The 21,800-nt window shown below is 38.6% G+C and overlaps 1 protein-coding gene across 4 annotated transcripts in view; it reads right to left on the reverse strand.

Annotated features, from left to right (window-relative positions):
- LOC307181042 (gamma-taxilin-like) overlaps nt 1-21,800 on the reverse strand; it is a 61,603-nt gene that overhangs the window by 6,751 nt on the left and 33,052 nt on the right. For all 4 annotated transcript variants that reach the window (XM_079911812.1, XM_079911811.1, XM_079911810.1 and 1 more), the window contains 4 exons: nt 6,541-6,711; nt 4,867-5,061; nt 2,379-2,498; nt 543-617 (listed from right to left, as the gene is read on the reverse strand). In XM_079911812.1, coding sequence (XP_079767938.1) covers nt 543-617; nt 2,379-2,498; nt 4,867-5,061; nt 6,541-6,711 — 561 coding nt within the window. The remainder of the gene's footprint in view (nt 1-542; nt 618-2,378; nt 2,499-4,866; nt 5,062-6,540; nt 6,712-21,800) is intronic.

Here is a 21,800-nt window from a genome sequence, read left to right on the forward strand (position 1 = left end):
AAAGAAGGTAAATAAACTGGTAAAACTTTACAAGATGAGAAGCATAATCCTTCCAATATCTTTCCTTTAAAGCAAGGATGCAGCATCTGCTCAAGGCAACCAAATTAGAAACTGGAAAGGACAACACAAGAAGGCTGAACTGAAAACCAGGGAGAACTCCAATTCTTTTAAAAAGAACAAACATGCAACCTTACCTGGAAGTGGACCTAACACTACACATACAACAAAATATGTACTTTCTACTGTTTTATTTTCCTCATAGGAGAAACTCAAAAGATACTGGAGAAACTATCCGGGATAGTATTGATAGAATGGGAACACTGAAAACAGTCTGACCAGACATACCAATTTGCCTGGAACTGAGGGGTTTCTTGGGATACAGGACTTCCAGAGAAAATTCCTAGTCAAAACATGATAAGTAAGTCACCCGAAGTGAAGAGGAAAATTTCAGGAGGCCAAAAGACCTATTATTCAGTTCAGCTCTGGCTCTGGCTGGGAACCAGGAGACTCACAAACTCTGCTAACCTCTACTGTCAAGTTACCTGTTGTTTTAACTGTACTTCTTGCTGTTTCATTTCTTCAAACTTGTGCCTCGATTCTGTTGCTTCTTTTAATAGCTAGAAAACAGAAACATTCTGGCAAAACACTAGTAGTAATTACACATTTGACTAAAGTGTCAGATGGCCGAACACTAAGCCTCTCCTTCATTATTTTAACAAGAATCATGGGTCAGTGAAACATCCTATTACATCAATTGCCAATTATCCCTATCTTTGATCTGTTAAACCCTTGTTAATACTTAGGAATATAGAAATAATCTTTAAACCACTTACAGATAAAAAGTACCTGAGAGGCATAGTAAGGTTTATAAAACTCAGGGTTGGGCTTCCCTGGTGGCTTAGTGGTTGAGAGTCTGCCTGCCGATGCAGGGGACACAGGTTCGTGCCCCGGTCCGGGAAGATCCCACATGCCGCGGAGTGGCTGGGCCCGTGAGCCATGGCCGCTGAGCCTGCGCGTCCGGAGGCTGTGCTCCGCAGCGGGACAGGCCACAGCAGTGGGAGGACCGTGTAACGCAAAAAAAAAAAAAAAACCTCAGAGTTAAATTGTTCTGTTATAGGTGAAAATAATCAGATGTCTACACTTCAAAGCAGAAAACAGGGTGATGAATTTTGACCTTATCTGGGTGGTTGAGAAAGCTCATTGACGTCATGAGAGGCAAGATGAGGCAGGTAGAAAGTATGTGTAGCAAAGCAATGAAGACAAACTGGGTCTCTAATTACCTTTTTAAAAGTGGGACAGATGAGTATCTAGTTAATACACCCGGGTTTTTAAGAAAATGGTACAGTAAATTTTCTTGGTAGGCAGCTGTGAAATTCAATCCTTGAACTTCTGAAATAATGTTACATACAGTGTAAATAAGGCTTAAAATGTCGTCAAAGCAACCAGAAAGTATACTTATGTAATACATGTATGTATGTACATGTGTTATATATGTACACACACAGACACATTCACGTACACTCATGTGTGCAAGCAGTTCATAGTCCACATTGAAAACAGCAACTGTATCTTCACTGTCTATGGCTTTGTACTGAAGGTCCATGCTGTAAAAAATGTATGTCTCTAAACCCTAGACTCACACTAAGGGTGAGTTGTTTACATCATGAGGGACACACAGGAATACTACTCATGGTATATGTATGCCATACCATGTTTACCTCAGTGCCTAGGCTACTTGAATGAAATGCTGGATGGAATAGTCCACATTACTAGAATCATTTCTCACTTTATTAAGTTAAGCACAGATGATTTAATTTATGTATGATAAATATGAGATTTCACTATGTTCACAATTGACAAGCAAAATAATCTGAGCAGACTCAAGGAACAATACCATATGATTAGGAAATAGAGAATTCTGTTAAATTTCATCAGAAAGTTATACCAGAGTAATTAAACAAGCAGTTTACCTGCCTTAAACTTTTAGAAAAAATGTAACAGAGAGTGTAGGAGACCCATTTTTGGTGTGAAAAAACTTGGTGTGAAATTTAATTGCCCCTCACTCTCAAGGCCTAATTTCCCAATAACTGGCATAAATCTTGAACCTGGTGACTCACTATCTAAAAATCAAGACAACATTCTACATACAGAAAATCAAACATGTGCAGGTCTTTCCATTAAACTTGGTATAATAGTTCCAGTATATATTTTATATGAAAATTTCATCAGAAATACAAAACCAAATGTATTCTTACATTTCTCAATCTAGACAGTAAAAAAACAAATCACATGACCCAAGATCTACGTAAAATAATGTTGAATGAGTTTAAGAGATTTAAGTGGCTTTGGTAACAATTTTGACACTATAATTAACTTACCATCTCTCTTTCTCTTTGATGTTTGTCATCAGCTTCCTTTATGAGCTGTGTTGTTTGCTGAAGCTTGGCATCCACAAGTTGTTGTTGCAGTTCCTTGTGTTTGAACACTTTATCAATATGCTAGAAGGAAAATAAAATTTCTTCCATCACTTAATGAAAAAGGGTACACACTGGTGAGGGAAGTATATAACACAAGTTACAGTATCTTGCCTCCCTGTTGTTCCTACCAATACTATGATAGCTAACAACACTGGGTCTTTCTGTGCATATGCTTGAAGAAGAATCTATTTATATTACCTTGCAAACCACCCTACACCTACAAGAAATATCCCCTCTGACTACTTCCCCATACTTGTTCCTTGTTGGAGGTGGGCTATTACCATCAACAGTTTTGTATATCCTATTTCTGCTCTATATTGAATATTAGGCTCAAACTATCAAGAAAAAGACTGAAAAGGAGCTCAAACTATTAAACCCATTCAACATACACAGGACTCCCGGACATTTTTTTCTCCTCATTAAATTTTCCAGAATTTCATACTGTAGGTAGTAGTATGTAGTACCATGGCATAATGGTAGGAATAGCCTGGAGTCATATCCTGGCTTAGTGGAGGATCTTGGACAAATTCTCCCCATTGATGAATCCCAGTTTTCTTAACTAAAAAGGTTGATAAACACATCTACCTTGCAGAGTTATTGTACAAATCAATGCAATGGTTAAACTAAGGGGCTTGGTGCCTGACACATTAGTAAACACTTGGTAAGAGAAGATGTCATATTTCCAAACTAAACTGTTAAGTGGCACTCATGTACAATAAAGTAATCAGAACATCCATCTCAGAGAAATAGTAACTCTCTTAGTTAAATAACCCATGTAAGAGAAAGAAAGGCTAATTGATAAGACATAACCTAATTAGCTTTTGAGGACTGTACCAGATCTGTCTTGAATTGCAGACAGTTTGATTATTAAATTATATTCTTACCCAAAGGAAGACAAAATTCTGTAATATCTCAAAAAAGATTTAGAAGTAATATGACTTGGACATACATTTTCCAAATTCACTACATTAATAGCCAGGTAGACTGTCATTCTTGAAAACAACAAAACATAAAAGACTCCTTTAAGAAAGTGCTGACTCTATAAAAATAAATACAAGAAAAAAGAAAATTCACTGCATAGGCTTAAAAACTGTCTCTTCAATAAGCAGAATCCAAGGAGAAAAAAAGAGAGGGAAACCTATATATTACAAAGACTTGAGACGTAACAACCAATCAATTGTTTAAGCCTTATTTGGACCTGATTCAAACAATCTTATAAAGTGGGAGATGGAGAAATGTAAACAGTGATAAAGTATTTGATTAGTTATTGTGAAATTTTTAGGTATGAAAATGGTATTGTATTCTGCTTCAAAAAAGTCTTGCCATTTCAAGATATGCATTTAAACAGTGGACTGAAATAATATATCATCTTGGATTTGCTTGAAAGTAGATAAAAAATGTTACTAGGCACAAAAGTGAATAACTGCTGAAACTGATGAATTCTACTTTTAATTTTCAAATTATGGAAGTTAGAAAACTGTTAAAAGATAGAAGAATGGTTTGGAAAATGCTCAAAATCTTAAAAATGTTTTCAAACACTACATAAAATTATAAATTGAAATAATCTGAAATTTGAAACTGCACAAATGCCACAATCTTTTTCTGTTGTTGTAAAATACATATGAAGTTTTCCATTTTAACTGGAGATAATGTTTTTTAGTTAGCAATTTTTACCTGTTTGCATAAGGATCAAAATACATAAAAGAATAATATTTTACTAGCTTAAAGCACATTAAAGACAGGGTATGCACCCTTTGGAAAACCCAAAGCCTCTCATCCTGCACATTTGACCTGTGAAAGTAACAAAACTTAGATGAGCAGGTTATCACCAATTTGCTTTTAATCTAGACACCACCCAACTTCCAGACTAGTTTGTAAAGTAATTGCAATGACCAGGTTCTGCAGCCACAGATCATTCCTATTAACTTTTTACTTCATTAAGTATACCAACAGGACTAGGTAATGGGTTATTTTCTTCTCCCAAATACAATATAGTAGGGGGAAAGCAATGGTACTGTACTGTACAGATTATTACAGAAGTCTGAGATATTCAGTGTTTGGGTGCCAAATATTTATTTATTGTTAGGTCAGATATGGGAAAAACTGTCTCTGTGCTAAAATCATATTCTTCCAGTACTACATGGGAAACAAGTACTACTTAACATATCTCCTAGAAATTACCTTACATATCCAAATCCACTGACTCCTGGGACATCAAGTGATGATCCCAATTCAGTTCACATAGTGCCTAACCTTCTCCTAAGAAATCACTGACTTCCACTATAAATATGCATAAGTTCTAAAACTGTCCGGTGACAATAAAATTTGTAAGAAGTGGCACAAAGTTTTTGGAAATAACAAGATGTCTAAACACAGAAAACATCTTTACCTCCTCCCTCAGTGCATACTGTTCAATGAGCTTCTTCAGTTTCTCTCCCAGTTCAATATTTTCCTGGTGGAGTTTGGCGTTGTGTACATCATGTTGTTCTAGTTGTGCCTGGATTTCATTCAAAGTAAACTGGAAATGTGCAGTTGCTTCTTTACGTCTTTCTTCTTCTTCTCTTGCTTGCTGCATATTTTCTTCCTAATTAACCAAAATCTTTTTGTTAATACTGTGAAACTATAGCGCAAATGCTGAAAAAAAAGATGTTGCCGCTATGTGGGTTCATATAATGCTGCCCAAAGTGTTACTTCTGAACTAAAATCTTCTCCCTTCTGGTCTACAGCCAGAAAGCTCTCACTGAAAATCAAGCAGATTTTCCAAACTAGACAGAGTAATCATAGAAACACAAACTGCCCTGCTATAAATAAAGTGTTATCTGACCATCTACATAATCACTATACTACAGTACAAGTGAGGAGCCTGTCCACACAGTGTGCTTCTTCCACATTATTTTGCCAAATATCCTCCTCACTGGTTAAGCAGAGCATCTTCTTAGATCAGCCTCAAGTGATATATATCCCATTTAGCAGCTTACTTTCTGAGTCACATTCCCTAAAGGGCAAGGGACAAATGGAATCTTTATTTTAAAAAGCTTACTTTCAACTCTTTCAAATGCCAAAAGACCTTTACCTAAACAATTATTAGTTCAGTCAAAATTTTGACCTGTTGTAAGAAAAAAAATCTACTTTTACTATATCTAAATCCAAGGTTTCAAAAGCAAAGGGGAAAAAAATACCCACACACTAGATGATTATTTCTTGAGTTGTCCTATATTCTAGGTCCTTGAGACTTTCAGAGATAGGGGTAATCAGAGATCAACCATGCTCAATCAAAATCATACTCCAACTGTACCTCTTTATTGCTAAAGGCAGACATGTTCCCATTATAGGAGGTAGATTCTTTCTAGAGTCTACTCTTTGTCCTTCTTCCCCTACTGATACAAATTTTGATACCTGTTCCCTCTTCCTTCACTTCCTTTACTAATTCCTTTATATCAGCTCAGGTATGACTAGTATTCTGAAGTATTCAGCAACTAAATAGTTGAAAATGCACTGAGTAGAAAGCAAACTACCCAATTAGCATCCATAGGAGAGCTCTGCCACATGCTTTTCCTTTAAACTCATTCTGACTCAAGTCTGTAAGTTTCTTCATTTCAGCCAAGCCATTTCATTCCTTATCCAGGGGAAACATGGTAATCAACTACATTAATGGTCAGAAGACTATGCAGCAGCCTTAAACTTCCTAAGCAGGGGGATTATTGACATAAACATCAGTACATTCTAGCTTCCCTGTGATCAAGTATGAGGTAAGGAGCTCTTCCTTGAATCTGAAACCAAATGTTAGATATAAAAAGTCTTTGATTTACAATGACATCACACACAGCATTAGCCCAAGCAAAATAAAAAGCAAGGTAGTTTGTCTCTGAGGACCCCACAGACTGGTCTGCTCAGGAACCTAATCTACCAGAGCAATTGTACCCAGGATTTATCAACCAGCACCCATTAATGTAACTAAGTCCCACTAAAGCAAATGACATAAGGATTTACTTCAAATACATACAGGGTAATTATAAAATCAGCCTAAGTACCTCCTGTAAAACAGAAAAAGAAACCAACTAACCTTTAATGTCTTATTGTGACGCTGAAGTTCCCTGCAAAGAGACTCTAGTTTGCTTCTTGCCAAGATAGCCTTGCTGTGTTCACTCTGCAACTGAACTTTCTCTTTCACGATCTGGGCTTGCTTCTTCTGCAGAATCTTCACTTGCTTCTGAACGTTCCTGCTCTCCTCCAGCTAAAAGTAATAAGCACTTTCTTTAGGTTTAGAAAGTAAAAACTTTTGAATTAAAACTGGAAAAATAGCAATTATAGTCATGGAACTTTTTCTCTTACTTTTTTACTCAGATGTCACAAGAAAGTACACAAATCATTTAATGCAGGAAGAAAACCAATTTCATTGTCTATTATTTTATTAAAAACTAAATCTCTTAAGAACACTTCTTATGAATCAACACTATCTAGAGTTTTATTTTTCTAAAAGAAAAATGTGAAACACACTTTGTTGAAAAGGGTAAGCAGCACTCAGGAGTCTTTGTGAGTAAAGAAGGCAATTTTAGAGTTAGAGCAAATTCTTCTGTTTTATGCTAACAGACATTTCAATAAAGCTTTCAAAACGAATAAACGTTCACCCAAATACTCCAAGTGCAAAAGTAACATATCCAAGAAACCTATCAAGTCTCCTTACAGGTAAAATATTTACAGCTACTAAAAACAGCTTTATTGAAATTCCTGCAGGAAAAAAATAATCTTGCTTTTGTATCTTACTATGGTCTATGAGCAGAGCACACTAATTTAAGTGTAGGTTAAACAGGTTCCATAGGTTCTATACAAATTATCTGTAACCAGACCTCTTTCTTTCCCCGTCCAAAGTTCTCACATACCAGAGGATTAGTATAATCTCTATTGTGCCTATTGTAATTATACTCTTCAATGGCAACAATAATTTAAAAAAATACTGGTACTGCATCTCAGAAGCTGATATATTACACTGAATTGATTAGGTACTGACGTTGAAATAATAAACATTAATAAACATTAATGATTAAAAAGACTGAATGAGCGTCCAGAAGATGGGCACAAATGCAATTAATTTTTTTGTTTGGTTATTTATTTATTGGTGCGTTGGGTCTTTGTTGCTGTGCATGGGCTTTCTCTAGTTGCAGAAAGCGGGTGCTGTTCTTTGCGGTGCACAGGCTTCTAATTGCAGTGGCTTCTCTTTGCTGCAGAGCACCAGCTCTAGGCATGTGGGCTTCAGTAGTTGTGGCTCATGGGCCCTAGAGCGCAGGCTCACTAGTTGTGGCACATGGGCTTAGGTGCTCCACTGCACGTGAGATCTTCCCAGAGCAGGGATCGAACTCATGTCCCCTGCATTGGCAGGCGGATTCTTAACCACTGCACCACCAGGGAAGTTCCTGTATTTATTTGATGTGGAGACACTGACAGATTGATGGTTTCTCTACAGAAATATACTGCAGAGAGGTAGAGGGAATTTGAGGATTAATATTTAACAAAAAAGGTATCATCTCACTGTGGCACTTTTATAATACTATAGTGACTGTGGAGAAACAGGTATTAAAATGATCTTCAGCGATGAAGATCCAGTTGCATTTTCATCTGCCTAGTTATATTTTTGGATACCCAGAGTTGGCATTACACCAGGCAGGTGGAATGAACAAAGGGGATAAGGAGTATTTCCAAAGAGAAATACTGATTATGATGATGTATGAAACCTAAGGGAAAAAAACAGACATAAAGACAGAAGGTGGTATGGGTAAAGACAAAGCAGAGAATGTAGAGGTGGCTACAGCAGTTACAGAAAACAACTGCAATGGGAATACTTCAACAGGTATGCTGCACCAATGGTTACAGTCTGAATAGAGTATCTTTTGACTTTTCACCTCTGGAGCAGAGGACAGCCAGGGAGGGCACAGTGATGAGGTAGTCAGGAACAAGAAGCTGAAGTGACATCAGGGAAGATGGCACAGTGGACAGAGCCAGGAATCTGTCTCCACATCTAGACAACAACTACACTGACAGAAACTGATATAATTATTTTGGAACTCTGAGGTCTATTCAAAGGCTTGCAATTTCAAGAGAAATACTTGGTCAGTAAATTGTAATTAATTTTGGTTCATTTAAACCAAAAGCAGTGTAGTAGTACTTATTCTTCCACTCCACAGCGCCATGGCAGGTGGCCATACTAAAATTCTTGGAGCGACTCACATGAGCCAGGGTAGGCAATGAAGACTCAGTCCTCCAAATGTCAGGGATCTGTGTTCTGACTCTGGATTTATAAATACACCTGATCATAAAAGGGTAGACACAGAGGTGAGCCACCAGTGTTGCAAACACCTCCATGTGAAGAAGCATGTAGGGGACTGAAGGAAACAGGATCAATTTTATTATTTTCCCCTTCATTTATCCTTTTTTATCCCCTTTGAAGAGACATTAAGCACTAGAACATGCAAAACCAACCCCATCTGGGGAAATTTAGAAAGTCACCATGCAAGTCTAGGATCAAAGATGACGTAAGAAGACCTTAGATTTGCATCACAGGCTGATCTCTAACAAAGAGACACTCTACAACAATAACAAAACAAAATTAAACAAAACAACAAACCTTGGCAAAGAGAGAGAATCTCATATCCAGAACAACCACACCGTAAGATTCAAATGTCCAGTTTTTAACAACCAGAAAAAAATCAATAGGCATACAACAAAATAAAGTATGGCCCATTCAAAGGAAAAAGACCAATCAAGCAAATTGCCCTAGAGAAACACCAGATGGTAGAATTATCAGAGACTTTAAAATAACTGTAGTTAAAATGCCTAGAGTTAAAGAAAGATGCAAAGTCAGGAAACAATGTATAAGTAAAATGGAAAAATCAATAAGGAGACAGAAACCACAGAAAGGAACCAAAAGAAAAAATCTGGAGTGAAGAGTACAGTAATTGAAACAAGAAATTCACTAGAGGGATTAAAAATCTGATTTGAGCAGGGAGAAGAAAGAAACAGTGAACTTGTAGAATAGAAATTATCAACTCAGAGGAAATAGAAATAAAATAGACTGAGGAACGATCTAGGAGCTAAGGTACCTGTGGGACACCATCAAGTGGACCAACACACCCATTGTGGGAGACCAAGAAGAAAAAAGAGAGAGGGAAAGGGGCAGAAAGGTTACTTGAAAACTAATGACCAAAACTTTCCCAAATCTGATTCCAAGATATGAATACACAAGCCCAACAAACTCTAAGAATGATAAAGTCACCACACTCACACTGAGACAGATAGTAATAAAACTGTCGAATGTCAATGACAGATCTTGAAAGCAACAAGAGGAAAAACAACTCATCACATACAAAGGATCCCATTAAGATGATCTAATTTTTTAAAAATTAGAGTATAATTGCTTTACAATGTTGTGTTAGTGTCTGCTATACAATGAAGTGAATCAGCTATATGTACATCTCCTGCCTCTTGGACCTCCCTTCACCCCCACCCATCCTACCCATCTATGTCATCATAGAGCACCCAGCTGAGTTCCCTGCGCTATATAGCAGGTTCCCACTAGCTATCTGTTTTACACGTGGTAGTGCACATATGTTAAACTTATTCTCCCAATTTGTTCCAACCTCCCCTTCCCCTCCCCCGTCCGTGTTCATATGTCCGTTCTCAACATGTCTCTATTCCTGCCCTAGAAATAGATTAATCTGTACCATTTTTCTAGATTCCACATACATGCGTTAATATATGGTATTTGTTTTTCTCTTTCCAACTTACTTCACTCTGTATGACAGACTCTAGGTCCATCCAAGTCCCTACAAATGACCCAATTCCATTCCTTTTTATGGCTAATACTCCATTTATATATGTGCCCATCTTCTTTATCCATTCCTCTGTTGATGGACATTTAGGTTACTTCCATGTCCTGGCTATTGTAAATTGTGCTGCAGTGAACATCAGGGTGCATGCATCCTTTCAAATTATGGTTTTCTCCATATATATGCCCAGGAGTGGGATTGCTGGGTCATATGGTAGCTCTATTGTTAGTTTTTTAAAGAACCTCCATACTGTTCTCCATAGTGGTTGTACCAATTTACATTCCCACCAACAGTGAAAGAGGATTCCCTTTCTCCACACCCTCTCCAGCATTTATTGTTTGTAGAATTTTTGATGATGGCTATTCTGACTGATGTAAGGTGATACCTCATTGTAGTTTTGATTTGCATTTCTCTAACAATTAGTGATGTTGCACACCTTTTCTTGTGCCTCCTGGCCATCTGTATGTCTTCTTTGGAGAAATGTCTATTTAGGTCTTCCATCCACTTTTTTGACTGGGTTGTTTGGTTTTTTTGATATTGAACTCCATAAGCTGTTTGTATATTTTGGAGATTAATCCTTTGTACATTGCTTTGTTTGCAAATATTTTCTCCCATTCTGAGGGTTCTCTTTTCATCTTCTTTCTTACTTCCATTGCTGTGCAAAAGCTGTGAAGTTTAATTAGGTCCCATTTGTTTATTTTTGTTTTTATTTTCATTACTTTAGGAGGTGGGCAATAAAGCTCTTGCTGTGGTTTATGTCAAAGAGTGTTTTTCCTATAAGAGTTTTATAGTGTCCTGTCTTACATTTAGGCCTTTGATCCATTTTTAATTTATTTTTGTGTACAGTGTTAGGGAGTGTTCTAATTTCATTCTTCTACATGTAGCTGTCCAGTTTTCCCAGCATCACTTATTGAAGAGGCTGTCTTTTCTCCATTGTATATTCTGGCCTCCTTTGTCATAGATTAGGTGACCATAGGTGTGTGGGTTTATCTCTGGGCTTTCTATCCTGTACCATGGATGTATATTTCTGTTTTTCTGTCAGTACAAAACTGACTTGATTACTGTAGCTTTGTAATATCGTCTGAAGTCAGGGAGCCTGAATCCTCCAGCTCTGTTTTTCTTTCTCAAGTTTGATTTTGCTATTTGAGGTCTTTTGTGTTGCCATACAAATTGTGAAATTTTTTGTTCTAGTTCTGTGAAAAATGCCATTGGTAGTTTGAAAGGACTACCATGCATGCACCAAGAAAAAAACAGAACTCATATAAATAGAACTAAAAATGAAAGAGCAGGCATTACAGCTAATGCCACAGAAATACAAAGGATTATGAGACTACTGTGAATAATTATACACCAATAATGAACAATCTAGAATAAATGGATAAATTCACAGGAGCATTCAACCTAAAAAGAGATTCACAAAGAAACAAAATCTGAACAGATCAATTACAAGGAAGGAGACTGAATTAGTAATGAAAGAACACCCAACAAACAAAAATCCAGGATGATATGGTTTCACTGATGAATTCTACCAAACATTTGACAAAGAAATACCAATTGTTCTCAATCTCTTCCAAAATCAGAAGAGGGAACATGTTCAAACTCATTTCATGAGGCTTGCATTACTCTAATACCAAAACCAGACAGGATATTATGAGAAAATTACAGGTCAATATCTCTATTGAACATAGATATAAAATTTAATAAAATACTGGCAAATTAAATTCAACAATATTAAAAGAATCTTACACCATTGATCAAGTGGAATGTATTTCAGAGATGCAAGGATAATTTAGTATCTGCAAATCAATCAATGTGATATATCACCTTAACCAAATGAAGTATAAAAATCATAGCATCATGTCAATAGACAGAAAAAAAGCATCTGACAAAAATTAACATCCTTTTGTAATTAAAAAAATAACCACCTTCCCAACAAGTGGGTATTACAGGGAAAGTATGTCATTACAAGAAAGACAAATATATGACAAGCCCACAGCTAAAATGTCCCTCAGTGGTAAAAAGCTTAAAGCTTTTCCTGTAAGATCAGGAACAACACAAAGATGCCCACTCTCACCACTTTCAATCAACATGGTAATGGGAGTCCCAGCTAGAGCAATTAGGAAAAAAAAAAAACATATTGAAATTGGAAAAAGAAAAACTGTCAATATTTGCCAATGATATATAAATTCAGTAAAGTTGCAGAATACAAATTTGATATACAAAAATCAGCTTCATGTCTATATACTACTAACAAACTAACAGAGAAATGAGAAAGCAATCCCATTTACAAATTGATCCAAAAGATAAAATACCTAGGAATAAACTTAACCAAGGAGGTGAAAGACCTGCAGTGAAAACTATGAGACACTGATAAAAGAAACTGAAGACATAAACAAATGGAAATATATTCCATGCACAAGGACTGGAAGAATTAATATTGTTCAAAATGTCCATACTACCCAAAGCAATCTATGGATTCAGTGCAATCTCTATCAAAATTCCAATGGCATTTTTCACAGAACTAGAACAATCTTAAAATATGTATAGAACAAAAGACTTGGAATAGCCAAAGCAATCTTGAGAAAGAAGAACAAAGCTGAAGGCATCACAGGCTATATTACAAAGTTATAGTAACCAATGCAGTTTGGTATTGTCATAAAGACAGACACACAGATCAATGGAAGAGAATAGACAGCCCAGAAATAGACCCTCACACCTATGATCAATTAATCTATGAAAAAGGGGCCAAGAATATACACTGGGGAAAGGGGAGTCTCTTTAATAAATGGTGTTGAGAACACTGGACAGCCACATGCAAAAGAATGAAAGAGGACTCCTATCTTATATCATATACAAGAACTAGCTGCAAAGGTAACCATCAACAAAATGAAAATGCAACTTACTGAATGGGAGAAAGTATTTGCAATTATATATCTGATAAGGGGTTAATATCCAAATTCAACAATTCAATAGCACAAACAAACAAAAAAGACATTCAGCTAACCAACAGGTACATAAAAATCCTCAAGGTCACTAATTTTCAGGGAAATGCCAACAAAAAACAAAATGAGATATCACCTCACACCTGGCTCAAAGGCTATTATCAAGAAGACGAGAATAACAAGTATTGGAGAGGATGTGGAGAAAAGGAAAGGGAACCCTTGTGTACTGTTGGTAGGAATGTAAACTGGTGCAGCCACTATGGAGAACAGTATGGAAGTTCCTCAAAAATTTAAAAATAAAACTACTACATGATCCAGAAATTCTACTTGGGAAAATTTTTCTTGAGGAACCAAAAATACTAACACATAACTGGATAGCCATGGCATAAAAAAACCTAAATGTCCAAGGATGGATGAATTAAATTTTACAATGATATACACACATACACTCACATGATATACATATATATATGATATAGACAGCCAGAAGATGATATAGACACACACAGACAATGGCATATTATCCACCTACAAAAACAGAAAGAAATGCTGGCATTTGTGACAACATGAATGGAATTTGAGGGCATTATGCTAAGTGACATAAATCAGACAGAGAAAAACAAATACCATGTGATCTCACTCATATGTGGCATCTTTAAAACAACAACTCAGATACAGATAACAGATAGGTGGTTGGCAAGTGAGTCAGGGAGCCAAGAGGGGGGCCATAATTGGTGAAGATGGTCAAAAGGTACAAACTTCCAGTTATCAGATAAATGACTGCAGGTGACTACAGTTAATAATACTGTATTTTATACTGGATAGTTGCTAAGGCAGTAGATCTAAAGTTCTCATCATAGGAAAAAAATGTATAACTATATATGTTGATGGACGCTAACTAGACTTATTGTGGTGATCATTTTGCATTATATATTGACACATATATACATATCTATCATTATGCTGTACATCTCAATGAAAAATATAAATAAACATATATAAACACGACTGAACTATATACTATCTATGAGATTCATTTTATATCTAAAACATAAACAGGTTGAGTATATGACAGAAAAAGATATTCCACGTAAACAAAACCAAAAGAGGTGTGGAGGTAGCTATACCAATCAGAATATCATTAAGATCACAATACTACCCAAAGCGATCTACAGATTCAATGGAATCCTATCAAAATACCAATGATGTCTTTTGCAAAAGTAGAAAAATTCCTCCTCAAATCCTATGGAATCTCAAGGGATCCAGAATAGCCAAATAATAATGAAAAAGAAGAAAGGTGAAGGTCTCAAACTTGCTCATTTTAAAACTTACTACAAAGTTAGAGTGATCAAATAATGTGATACTGGCATAAAGACAAAAAAGGGAATAGAGTAAACACAGAAATAAATTTTCAAATATGTGGTCAAAGGACTATCTCTGAAGAAACTGAACATCAACACTCAAAAAAGAATTTGACCCGGGCTTCCCTGGTGGCGCAGGGGTTCGTGCCCCGGTCCGGGAAGATCCCACATGCCGTGGAGCGGCTGCGCCCGTGAGCCATGGCCGCTGAGTCTGCGCTCCGTGACGGGAGGGGCCACAGCAGTGAAAGGCCCGCGTACCGCAAAAAAATTTAAAAAAAAAATCCTTTGCTCTTTAAAAAAAAAAAAAAAAGAATTTGACCCTTACCTAACACTACTGCAATAATTAAATCAAAGTGGATCAATGACTTAAATGTAAGTCCCAAAACTATAAAACTCGCAGAAGAAAACTTAGGGGAAAAAACTTTGTAACATTGGATCTGACAATGATTCCTGAGCCTGACAGCAAAAGCGAAGGCAACAAAAGAAAAAAACTAACAAATCTGACTTTATCAAAATGTCATCAAAGGATACCATCAAATTAATGAAAAGGCAACCCTCAGAAAAGCAGGAAATATCTGTAAATCATATAGGTGATATAAGATTAATATTCACAATATATAAATAGCTCCTAAAGCTCAAGAACAAAAAAAATTTTTTTAATGGGCTAAGGACTTGAACAGACATTTCTCTAAAGAAGACATACTCATGGCCAATACATCAAAAATACACAACGTCACTAATCATTAGGGAAATGCAAACAAAATCACAAGGAGATAATCATATACCCACATAGGGTGACTATTACCAGAAAAACAGAAAACAAGTGTTGGCTATGATGTGGAGAAATTTTAATCCTTGTGCATTGCTAGTGGCATGCAGTCACCATAGTAAACAGAGCATTACCATATAATCCAGCAATTCCACTTCTGTTCGGAATACACACAAAAGAATTAAAACAGAGTACTTGAACAAATGTTTGTACACCCATGTTCACGGCAGCACTATTCAAAGCAGCCAAAAGACATAAACAATCCAAATGTCCATCAAAGGATAAATGTGATACAAACAAAATATGCCTAAATAGACTTTCATCAAGGAAGACATACAGATAGCCAAGAAGCACATGAAAAGATGCTCAACATCACTAATTATTAGAGAAATGCAAATGAAAACTACAATGAGGTATCACCTCATGCCGGTCAGAATAGCCATTATCAAAAAAGCTCGAAACAATAAATGCTGGAAAGGGTGTGGTGAAAAGTGAACCCTCCTACACTGTTGGTGGGAATGTAAATTGATACAACCAGTATGGAGGTTCCTTAAAAAACTAAAAATAGAACTACCATATGACCCAGCAATCCCACTGCTGGGTATATACCCTGAGAAAACCATAATTCAAACAGAGACATGCACCACAATGTTCACTGCAGCACTATTTACAATAGCCGGGACATGGAACCAACCTAGATGTCCGCTGACAGATGAATGGATGAAGAAGATGTGGCACATATATATAATGGAATATTACTCAGCCATAAAAAGAGACGAAATGGAGTTATCTATAGTGAGGTGGATGGACCTAGAGTCTGTCATACAGAGAAAAGTAAGTCAGAAAGAGAAAAACAAATACCATATACGAACATATATATATGGAATGCTAAAAAAAAAATGGTACTGATGAACATAGTTGCAAGGCAGGAATAAAAAGGTAGACACAGAGAATGGATTTGATGACATGCGGTGGGAGGGGGAAGCTGAGGCGAAGTGAGAGTAGCCATCGACATATATACATTACTGAATGTAAAATAGTTGGCTGGTGGAAGCAGCAGCATAGCGCAAGGAGATCGGCTCGGTGCTTTGCGATGACCCAGAGGGGTGGGATAAGGAGTATGGGAGGGAGGCTCAAGAGGGAGGGTATATAGGGACATGTCTATGCATATGGCTGATTCGCTTTGTTGTGCAACAGAAACTAACACGGTATTGTGAAGCAATTATACTCCAATAAAGATCTCTTAAAAAATAATTAAGTAAATAATTATCGCTAATCACACACACACAAACACACAAATGTGGTATATACATACAACGCAGTGTTAGATAGAAAGGAATGAAATTCTGATACAGGCTAGGACAAGGATGAATCTTGAAGATATTACACTAAGTAAACTAAACAAGGCACAAAGGGACAAATACCGTATGATTCCACTTACATGGGATACCAAGACTAGTTAAAACCATAGAAATAGGAAGTAGAATGATTGCAATTAGTGGCTGAGGGAGAGGAGAATAAGGAGTTATTGTTTAATAGGTATAGAGTTTCACTTGGGTATGATGAAAATTTCTGGAAAAAGACAGTGGTCAATGGTTGCACAACAATGTGAATGTTTTTAGTACCACTGCTTTAAAATGGTTAAAGTGATAATAATATTATAGATATTTAACCACAATTCAAAAAGTTCCTCAGGGGCATGGGGGGAACCCAGCAAGTGCTGACAAGAATGTAGAGAAACTGAAGCCCTTGTGCACTGTAAGACTAAAAGAATGCAGGTCCTGTGAAGAAGACAATTCCTTAAAAAAATTAAATAGCAATTAAAAACATTTTTTAAACAGTAATTTTATGTCATGTATATTTTACCACAACAGAAACGAAAACAAAAGGCAAGGGTCAGAGTTTCATCTGGACTGTTCACAGTGAAGAAGCAGCGTAATTACTGGGACCACAGTGGGTCAGTGCAAAAGCATTCAGTGTGTGAGAAATGATCAGGAAAGTTGGTAAGTGACAGCAACAAAAAGAACAGCAGAACAGCTAGATTTGTCTTAAATCTTAAGATAAACGGAGGACACAGAAACAGGAAGGGTCCACTTACAAGCACTGAGATACACGCAGAAGAAAAGACCAAAATGGAGTAAGGTCTTAAGGCGAAAACCAGCTTTCAATAAATACAAGCTGAAGTACTGATCACAGAAGTGGCCATGAGTTTTGGAGATTGCCATTTCAAAAAACCATTAAGTTTTTATTCTTTGTTTTTCCTTGGAGAAAGGCGGGGCAGGGGAGGACCTTTTCAGATACCTTCCATCTTCCAAGCCCTAATCCCCCCAGTCCAAGATACTATGGATTTCACTGTGCTCAGAAGGCAAGGTTTATTCTGGCTTTCTTACAGAACAATAAGGGGCAGGGCTTCCCTGGTGGCACAGTGGTTGAGAATCTTCCTGCTAATGCAGGGGACACGGGTTCGAGCCCTGGTCTGGGAGGATCCCACATGTCACGGAGCAACTAGGCCCGTGAGCCACAACTACTGAGCCTGCACGTCTGGAGCCTGAGCTCCACAAGAGAGGCCGCAATAGTGAGAGGCCCACACACCGCGATTAAGAGTGGCCCCTGCTTGCCACAATTAGAGAAAGCCCTAGCACAGAAACGAAGATGCAACACAGCAAAAATAAATTAATTAATTAATAAACTCCTACCCCCAACATTTAGGAAAAAAAAGAACAAGGGGCAAGTCAGAGCCGACAAATCTGCTACAGTTTGGTATACAGACTGGGAAACCAAGACCTAGAAATTTATTTCTCAAAGACAACTGGCACTGGCAGCTGTGATTATGCAGGAGTCAATAACAAATGCAGAGACAAGGGGAAGACGGCGGAAGAGTAAGACACGGTGATCACCTTCCTCCCCACATATACACAAGAAATACATCTACACGTGGAACAACTCCTAGAGAACACGTACTGAACGCTGGCAGAGGACGTCAGACCTCCCAAAAGGCAAGAAACTCCCCACGTACCTGGGTAGGGCAAAAGAAAAAAAGAAAAAACAGAGACAAGAGAATAGGGATTGGACCTGCACCAGTGGGAGGGAGCTGTGAAGGAGGAAAAGTTTCCACACAGTAGGAAGCCCCTACGCGGGCGGAGACTGCGGGTGGCGGAGGCGGGGAGCTTCAGGGCCGCGGAGGACAGCGCAGCCACAGGGGTACGGAGGGCAAAGCAGGGAGATTCCCGCACACAGGATCGGTGCCCACCGGCACTCACCAGACTGAGAGGCTTGTTTGCTCACCCGCCAGGGAGGGCGGGGTTGGGAGCTGAGATACGGGCTTTGGACGGAGCGCAGGGAGATAAGTGGGGTTGACGGCGTGAACACAGCCTGAAGGGGTTAGTGCATCACGGCTAGCCGGGAGGGAGTCCTGGAAAAGGTCTGGAGCTGCCGAAGGCAAGAGACTTTTTGTTCCTTCTTTGTTTCCTGGTGACCAAGGAGAGGGGATTAAGAGCGCTGCTTAAAGGAACTCCAGAGACGGGCGCGAGCCGCGGCTAACAGCGCGGGACTCCAGAGACAGGCGGGAGACGCTAAGGCTGCTGCTGCCGCCACCAAGGGGCCTGTGTGCGAGCACAGGTCACTATCCATAACCCCCTTCCAGGGAGCCTGTGCAGCCTGCCACTGCCAGGGTCCCGGGATCCAGGGACAACTTCCCCGGGAGAACGCACGGCGCGCCTCAGGCTGGTGCAACGTCATGCCGGCCTCTGCCACCGCAGGCTTGCCCCACACTCCGTGCCCCTCCCTCCCCCCTGGCCTGAGTGAGCCAGAGCCCCCGAATCAGCTGCTCCTTTAACCCCATCCTGTCTGAGCAAAGAACAGACGCCCTCAGGCCACCTACACGCAGAGGCGGGGCCAAATCCAAAGCTGAGCCCCCAGAGCTGTGCTAACAAAGAAGAGAAAGGGAAATCTCTCCCAGCAGCCTCAGGAGCAGCAGATTAAAGCTCCACAATCAACTCGTACCCTGCATCTGTGGAATACATGAATAGACAACGAATCATCCCAAATTGAGGAGGTGGACTTTGAGAACAGGATTTATGATTTTTTCCCCTTTTCCTCTTTTTGTGAGTGTGTATGTGTATGCGTCTGTGTGAGACTTTGTCTGTATAGCTTTGCTTCCACCATTTGCCCTAAGGTTCAATCTGTCCTTTTTTTTTTTAAATAATTATTTTTTAACTTAATAACTTTATTATAACTTATTTTATCTTCTTTCTTTCTTTTTTCCTTCCTTCCCTCCTTCCTTCCTTCCTTCCTGCAACCGTCCCTCCCTCCCTCCCTTTCTTTCTTTCTTTCCTTTTTTTCTTCCTTCCTTCCTGCCGTTCTTTCTTTCTTCCTATTTCTACTAACTTTTTCTCGCTACTTTTTCTCCCTTTTATCCTGAGCCGTGTGGATGAAAGACTCTTGGTGCTCCAGCCAGGCATCAGGGCTGTGCCTCGGAGGTTGGAGATCCAACTTCAGGACACTGGTCAACAAAAGACCTCCCAGCTCCACATAATATCAAACAGCGAAAATCTCCCAGAGACCTCCATCTTAACACCAGCACCCAGCTTCACTCAATGACCAGCAAGCTACGGTGCTGGACAACCTATGCCAAACAACTAGCAAAACAGGAACACAACCCCACCCATTAGCAGAGAGGCTGCCTAAAATCATAATAAGGCCCCAGACACCCCAACACACACCACCAGACGTGAACCTGCCCACTAGAGAGACAAGATCCAGCCTCATCCACCACAACACAGGCACTAGTCCCCTCCACCAGGAAGCCTACACAACCCACTGAACCAACCTTAGCCACTGGAGACAGACACCAAAAACAAGGTGAACTACGAACCTGCAGCCTGCAAAAAGGAGACCCCAAACACAGTAAGATAAGCAAAATGAGAAGACAGACACACCGCAGATGAAGGAGCAAGATAAAAACTCACCAGACCTAACAAATGAAGAGGAAATAGACAGTCTACCTGAAAAAGAATTGAGAATAATGATAATAAACATGATCCAAAATCTTGGAAACAGAATATGCAAAATGCAAGAAACATTTAACACGGACCTAGAAGAACTAAAGATGAAACAAACAACAATGAACAACAAAATAAATGAAATGAAAAATACCCTAGATGGGATCAACAGCAGAATAACTGAGGCAGAAGAACGGATAAGTGACCTGGAAGATAAAATGGTGGAAATAACTACCAAAGAGCAGAATAAAGAAAAAGAATGAAAAGAACTGAGGACAGTCTCAGAGACCTCTGGGACAACATTAAACGCACCAACATTCGAATTATAGGGGTTCCAGAAGAAGAAGAGAAAAAGAAAGGGACTGAGAAAATATTTGAAGAGATTATAGTTGAAAACTTCCCTCATATGGGAAAGGAAATAGTTAATCAAGTCCAGGAAGCACAGAGAGTCCCATACAGGATAAATACAGAGAGAAATACGCCAAGACACATATTAATCAAACTGTCAAAAATTAAATACAAAGAAAGCATATTAAAAGCAAAAAGGGAAAAACAACAAATAACACACAAGGGAAACCCCATCAGGTTAACAACTGATCTTTCAGCAGAAACTCTGCAAGCCAGAAGGAAGTGGAAGGACATTTTTAAAGTGATGAAGGAGAAAAACCTGCAACCAAGATTACTCTACCCAGCAAGGATCTCATTCAGATTTGATGGAGTAATTAAAACCTTTACAGACAAGCAAAAGCTGAGAGTTCAGCACCACCAAACCAGCTTTACAACAAATGCTAAAGGAACTTCTCTAGGCAAGAAACACAAGAGAAGGAAAAGACCTACAATAACGAACCCAAAACAATTTACAAATGGGAATAGGAACATACATAGCGATAATTACCTTAAATGTAAATGGACTAAATGCTCCCACCAAAAGACACAGATTGGCTGAATGGATACAAAAACAAGACCCATATATATGCTGTCTACAAGGGATGCACTTCAGACCTAGAGACACACATAGACTGAAAGTGAGGGGAAAAAGATATTCCATGCAGGGCTTCCGCGGTGGTGCAGTGGTTCAGAGTCCGCCTGCCGATGCAGGGGACACGGGTTCGTGCCCTGGTCTGGGAAGATCCCACATGCCGTAGAGCGGCTGGGCCCGTGAGCCATGGCTGCTGAGCCTGCGTATCCAGAGCCTGCGCTCCACAACAGGAGAGGCCACAACAGTGAGAGGCCCATGTAAAGTTTAAAAAAAAAAAAAAAAAAAAAGATATTCCATGCAAATGGAAACCAAAAGAAAGCTGGAGTAGCAATTCTCATATCACACAAAATAGACTTTGAAATAAAGACTATTAGAAGAGACAAAGAAGGACACTACATAATGATCAAGGGATCGATCCAAGAAGAAGATATAACAATTGTAAATATTTATGC

This window comes from Stenella coeruleoalba (genome assembly GCF_951394435.1).
Source record: "Stenella coeruleoalba genome assembly, chromosome: Y".
Classification (NCBI taxonomy): Eukaryota; Metazoa; Chordata; class Mammalia; order Artiodactyla; family Delphinidae; genus Stenella; species Stenella coeruleoalba.